The following is a 6480-nucleotide window of genomic DNA, read 5'->3' on the forward strand; positions in this document are numbered from 1 at the left end:
CGGTGGAGGTACGGGGAAGGGATGGGGGAGGGGGAAGAGGCAAGGGTGAGAGAGCGGGGCAGGCGGCCTCCTGGCCGCTGGGGCTGCTGGGGCGCACCTGATTGCCCCCAAAAAGCAGGGCGCGCCGCGCGCAAGGACCGAGGAAGATAAGCGGCTGTTGTTCTGCAGCGACGGGCGCGGTTCCCTCGGACGTGCTACCGAATAGTGATAGGCTTGCCGCGGGAGAGGGTTGCTGGTTGGCAAGACGGTGCCGGCAGCCCCGCCGCGACGCCCCAAAAACCGCCACCTCGCGTCCGCCCGCCCCCGCGCCGCCCGCGCGCCGCGAACCCCCTGCATTTGCAGGCGCGAGGTGCCCGACGCCGTCCGCGTCTGCCAGCGGGCCGGCATCGTGGTGCGCATGGTGACGGGCGACAACATCCACACGGCGCGCCACATCGCGCGCGAGTGCGGCATCCTGACGGATCACGGCGTGGCGCTGGAGGGGCCGTCCTTCAGGTCAATGCCGGCGCACGAGCTCATGCCGCTGCTGCCGCGGCTGCAGGTGGGGCTGCGGGCCAGGGAAGGGGGGCCCGAGGGGAGGGGGGAGGTTGGACAGCAGGCTGGCTGGGGCCGAGGGCGGAGGTTTCGGCGGCTGGTGCTGCCACGCCAGTGGGTGGCCGGGGCCTAGGAGAAGAACAAGGGCGCGTGCTTGGGGCGAGGGGGCGCGATGCGCGCCGCCGTGCCTGTAACGTCGCGCCGCGCGGTGCATGCCAGGCGGCTTGTTGCGGAGTGGGCCGCACCGAGCGCGTGCCTCCTCGGTCAAATCAAACTAAATCACGGGCGCTGATCTCGCACGCGCTCCATCCATGGTGCGGCCCTCCCAGCCTCCACCAGCCGCACCCACCTGGCCCCAGCCCTCCCATTTCGGGTGTGAAATTCCGGGTCTTGGCCGCCCATTCTGAGCATCACAGTGACGGCGATCCCCCCCCCCAAAAAAAAGGTCCTGGCGCGCTCCTCCCCCGAGGATAAGCTGACGCTGGTGTCGCTGCTCAAGAAGGAGGGCGAGGTCGTGGCCGTGACGGGGGACGGCACAAACGACGCGCCTGCGCTCAAGGAGAGCGACGTCGGCCTCGCCATGGGCATCGCCGGAACAGAGGTGGGTGCGCCGGGCCCGGTCAACGGCCCTGCCGGGCGGGTCGGGGCGGGACCGCGCTTGAGCGGAGCGGGGGACGGCGGGACGGCGGCGACGAGGTCGCGCTCGCGGGGCATGTTGTGTGGTGCAGTGGGATTCACGAATGCGCCCGCCACATACTCGACGCGTACCTGACACGCACTAGACCCTGCGCTGGCAGCCAAACCAAGCGTCCCATGCCGGCAGCCGCCCGTCCCACCCCCGTGCCTGCCCAACCCCAACCGAATGGCCCCAGGTTGCAAAGGAGGCGGCAGACATTGTGATTATGGACGACAACTTCAGCTCGATTGTCAAGTGAGATGGGGTCGGGGTGGGCGGGTAGGGCGCGCACCCCTGGGGGCGGCACGCGTGGGCCCTTGTCATGCAGCGGAGCGGGGGGGGGGGCAATTGTGTCTGGCGCCGCCGGCGTCGACCAGAAGCGCTCTCTTGTTAACTGTGTACCCGCTTGGCGATGTTTGGGGTGGTGCAACCTAAGGGCGTGGGGCTGGCAGAGGTTTGGCTGCTGTTGTGATGACGACCAGTGCTGTGTGGATGGACACACACACACATACACACGCGCGCACACACACACACACACACACACACACATCACACATCACACACACACACTTTTGGCTGCCCCTCCCCCTCAAGGTCTGTGCTGTGGGGCCGCTCCGTATTCAACTCCATCCGCAAGTTCCTGCAGTTCCAGCTCACCGTGAACTTCGTGGCCCTCGTCATCGCGTTTGTGGGCGCGGTGGTCGGCGGCCGCATCCCCCTGAACGTGCTGCAGCTGCTGTGGGTCAACCTCATTATGGACACCATGGGCGCGCTGGCGCTGGCGACCGAGGACCCCAACCCAGAGCTTCTGAACGACAAGGTGGGGCCCTGTGGGCTGGCCTCGGGGCACCTGACCAATGTGTTTCAGTGCACACTTGTGCATGAGTACACACGTGTATGTGCATGCGTGCAATGTTGTTGTGGACGCCGTTGCCTGTCCTTGACGGCTTTGTTTGACTCTCCTTCGCCGCCGTTCTCCCTCGTGTGGTGTAGCCCCTTGCCCCCACCCCCTTTGCGCAACCCCGTCCAGCCCTGGCCCCTCCCCTCCCCTCCACCCTTGCTCAACCCTGCTTTGCCCTGGCCTCCCCTCCACCTACCCCCCTATCGCCCACCAAAGCCCCACGGCCGCGACGAGCCCCTCATCACAACCAAGATGTGGAAGCACGTCCTCGTCCAGGGCTGCTACCAGCTGTTCTGGCTCTTCTTCTTTATGTATGCCCTGCCCTCCCTCAACTGGAGCCGCTACTGGACCACCTCCGAGTGCCAGCTGCTCTCCAGCGGCCCCCTGTCCGCGCCGCGCGCCGACTACTGCGCCTACAGGATGGCCCTGCCGCAGGCCGATGGCGGGCTGGGCATGAATTCGACCGCCGCGGGTGCGTACTGCTCAATGCTGAACACATGCGGCTGGCCGTGCGGCAGCGCGGACCACGTCGGCGACCAAGCGGCCTGCGCGGCGGGCGTGCTGGCGGCGACGGGGCGCGTCTACGCCCCCGGCGTCGTGCCGGGCGCGGAGAAGGACGCGCTGTGTCCTGATGGCAGTGCGTGTGACGCGTACACGGCATATCGGGTGGTGGAGCAGTACTGGGAGGCGCGGCTGGAGAAGCAGCATGAGGAGGACTTCAGGAGGGGGGACAGCCTGCTGTTCAACAGCTTCATATTCCTGCAGGTGGGTACTGGGGGGGGGGGCTGGATAGAGCGCGGGCCGCGATGGAAAGGGGCAGCATACTAGCAGAGTGTGTGTGTGCTTTCGGTCGGGTGTCTGCCTGCTTGCGAAGGTTCAATGCAAGCATGATCTATGATTTGCCGGCCGAGGCGACGAGGCGTGTGGTGGAGGTGTAGCGGGAGGCCCCTGCCTGCTGAGCGCCCTCCGGGCTCACATCCGCTGCGGCACCGTCACACGCACACACACACACACACACACACACACACACACACACACACACACACGCGTGCACGCGCGCACGCACGCACACATGCATGCGGGCACACACACACACACACACGCGCGCGCGCGCGTGCGCGCACACATACAACCACCACCACCCACCACCACCGCCAGGTCTTCAACGAGATCAACGCGCGCCGCATCAGCGACGAGCTCAACATGTTTGGCGGCATCCACCGCTCTCCCATCTTCCTGGCCGTCATCGCCATCACGGTCGGCCTGCAGGCCATCATCATGCAGACCCGCATGGGCATGTTCTTCAAGGTCGTGCCCCTCGACGCGGCGGAGTGGGGTGTCAGCATTGCCATCGGCGCGTCTGCAGTGCCCATCAGCTGGCTGACGCGCGTGCTGGGCGGCCTGATGCCGACCGTGCGGCGGCGCCGCCACGGGCAGCGGACGCTGTCGCGTGGCCACGGGGGTTCGCGCGTGCACAACGAGGCGGCGGCGGCGGCGCTGGCGCGGCGCACGAGCATGCCGAGGGAGGCGGCGCAGGTCAGGCCGTCGCCGCGGGCGGTGGCGGCGGTCAGCAGCACGGGCTGGGGCGAGTAGCGCCCGGACGGGCGCGGCGCACGGCGGCGGGGCCCTCGCTCGGCCGCCGGGCAGATTCAGGGCTTTCGAAACGAAATGGACCCCCAACGCAATAGAGGCTAGAACGCATGATTCAGGTTCGCTCCAGGCTGGGGCGGCGGGTCGCCCACGGCGGAGGCAGGCGCGGGGAGTGGTTTTGGGAAAACCTGATACTTGACCTGTGGAACTTGCGCAGGAGCGGTGCTTGATTGGCCGCCCCCTGACGAAATGTCTCCCATGTGGACCTTGCACCACATGCTGCCCGGCGCACAATCCAGACTGAGAAGCACGGCACGTCCACTCTCTGTTGCACGTTGCTTTGCCCATTTCTTTTCGCCGCATCATGTCGGATGCCTGCCTGTTCGGCCGGGTCTGGCGAAAGCTGGGGACCTCCTGCACGTGCATCTGCGTGCTGCTGCTCTGATTGCCCGTCATTGCCTGGTCACCACCAGGGTGTAGATGTGTATGGTGCCGGCAACTTGTGCAAACATCACGTAGTAATGCGATTGCACCAGCAGATTGTTCACCTGATTTTAAACACGACATGTGTCACAAAGCCCAAATCCGAAGCCCAAGGGCCCTGCAGAGCCGAGTGAAGTAGCCGACCCTTCGTGAAGTGTGAAGCTGTGTTGATCGAAGTTTGACCAGCACATTGACCTGTGGTCTGAGGAACGCGCCTGTGTAGATGCGCCGACACAAATTCCGCAGTACGCATTTACTTCTGAGTATTTTGCAAGCTGCCACCCGTCCTTGAAAGCTGCGCGTGCAGCGCCCACTCATACGGCACTTCGTCCCTGTCAGCCTCAAGGCCGTGACGTATGATTCAAACATTCAAAACTGGAGAGGGCAATATATAGAATATACCTCGGGGCGTTGTGGGCTTGGGACGACCTCTCCTCGCTTGCACCGCTGCAGATAATGGGGAAAACAGCCCATTTGCAGTCGCTGATCCTTGACGGCGTCAAGGTACAATATCAGAGCTGAATTTTGTAGCTCGAAAACGTTTCCGCGCAACCAGTGTGCGCAGCCTGGTGCACAGCGCGCGGGGCAAACAATGTCGCTGTGCGCGCTGCTGGCCTGGCGGCGCCCCTCAGCAAACGGCTTTCTTTACCGCCTCCCCTGCAGGAGTATGAGCGAACGTATGGGGCGCTACCAGCCCCCAAACACGCCACCTTGGGCAGCGGCAGCCTGGGCCGGGACAGCCAGGTGCGCATGAGTGCGACGCGTCGCTGCAGCGCACCATGCACCCGGCGCAGCAGCCAACCTTACACGACTCCGTCGCATGCGAATTTGCTGGGCTCGCCCCAAAATCTATTGCGCACGTTTTTGCCTGCTGCGCTGCGCCTCCCTTGCAGCTGCTGATGGACAGTCTGTGGGCGTCTCAGGCGGCCCCCGGCGGCGCCTTCACCACGTTTGCGGCCGCGCCCGAGCGGCCGTCGGCATCTGCCGCCGCGGGGCGCCAAGCGCCGCCGGCGCGCCCCAGCTGGTCAATGCCCTGGCAGACAGCGGACAGGCGGGCTGGCGCCGCGGTGGCTAGGGCCGTGCGGAGCGCACGCACGCCTGGCGGCGCCTTTGCAAACTTCGGCCTGCCCAAGGCGCCCAAGTGACGGCGCCCTGACAGCCCCTGCACTGGCCAATGATGGAAGGTCCCCGAGTGCTGCCGTCAATGCAATCAGGGTTCCATAATCCTTATCAACCGACAGGGCCACGCGTTGTCTGAGGGCACTGTCTCGGCTTTCCTGTACTCTACTGTTCTGGCTTCTCTTTGTGTGTCGACGCTTGTTACCTCCTCTCACCCCTAGCGACAGCTAGACGTGGGAGCGAGACCAAGACGAAGGGTGCCTGAGCGCGCGCATCGCGGCTGGTATGCAGTCGCGTCTCAGCCAGCAGGCCTTGCGCATAAGCGCGGACTTCCAGTGCGGCAGACGAGCGGACGCGCTTATGCAGCGCGTGCCCTTTGCATGCTGGGGCATGCTTCGCGCCCAAATGCGGTGCGGAAAAGCGCAGCGGGAAAAAAAGATCAGGTGCACTATCAACCCTGACGCCCTTCGCGGCCTTTGGCGAAGCGTACTCACGGCGATGGGGCGCTGAGCGCGGGACGCGAACTGGGGTTTGAATGATGGCGGTCGGCGCGCTCCGCTCTGCGCAACAGCTGAGAGCCTCTCACAGTCGGCTTTGCGAGGAGGAGGCAGGGACGCAGCGTGTCAAACAGGCCGTTGGTCTGCAGCGACGCATGGTGGGCGCCGGAGCTGACCGCGCGAGGCGCGCGCGTCACGGAAAGCGGGGGTGGGGGGTTGAGTTGGTACACACACACGCGTGCGAGGGAGCGCAGGACGTAGCCATGGATCAGGTCCACACGTCGGCCGCGACTCGTGCTGCTGGATGGCCGCGTTGACACCGGGTGCTGCTGGATGGCCGCGTTGACACCGGGTAGCTCGCTGCTCCCAACTGCATGTGCGGACAGCCTGCTCGTGCAAGCCCAGCCCCCGCACTGCCGGTGAAGCGGCGCAGTGGCCGGCGGGCCGGCGACGCGCCCCCGCCACGACGGGCGCTATGTCGCAAGGCTCGTCAGGACGCAGCTGATTTGGGGCACCGGTGATGGGTGACAGCTTGGCCTCAGCAGAAGCCGCACCCATGAGCAATGCCTTGGTGAGGCGGGGCGCCGCTTTGATTGGCGGCGGCGGCGGCGCAAGAAGGCTGCGGCTTGGCGTTGTGGCAAGGCTGATGCAGTGCACGCGAGAGGGGTGCGCAGCAGAAT

At 65.7% G+C, this 6480-nt stretch overlaps 1 protein-coding gene across 1 annotated transcript in view; it reads left to right on the forward strand.

Annotated features, from left to right (window-relative positions):
* Positions 1-3704, forward strand: part of MNEG_11046 (hypothetical protein) — a gene marked incomplete at both ends in the record, with an annotated part of 5323 nt that extends 1619 nt beyond the window's left edge. The window contains 6 exons of the mRNA XM_014040481.1: positions 343-541; positions 980-1135; positions 1407-1465; positions 1805-2030; positions 2328-2876; positions 3270-3704. Of these exons, the coding sequence (XP_013895935.1) occupies positions 343-541; positions 980-1135; positions 1407-1465; positions 1805-2030; positions 2328-2876; positions 3270-3704 (1624 nt within the window). The remainder of the gene's footprint in view (positions 1-342; positions 542-979; positions 1136-1406; positions 1466-1804; positions 2031-2327; positions 2877-3269) is intronic.
* Positions 3705-6480: the final 2776 nt, after the last annotated feature.

Source organism: Monoraphidium neglectum (genome assembly GCF_000611645.1).
Source record: "Monoraphidium neglectum strain SAG 48.87 unplaced genomic scaffold scaffold02569, whole genome shotgun sequence".
Classification (NCBI taxonomy): domain Eukaryota; kingdom Viridiplantae; phylum Chlorophyta; class Chlorophyceae; order Sphaeropleales; family Selenastraceae; genus Monoraphidium; species Monoraphidium neglectum.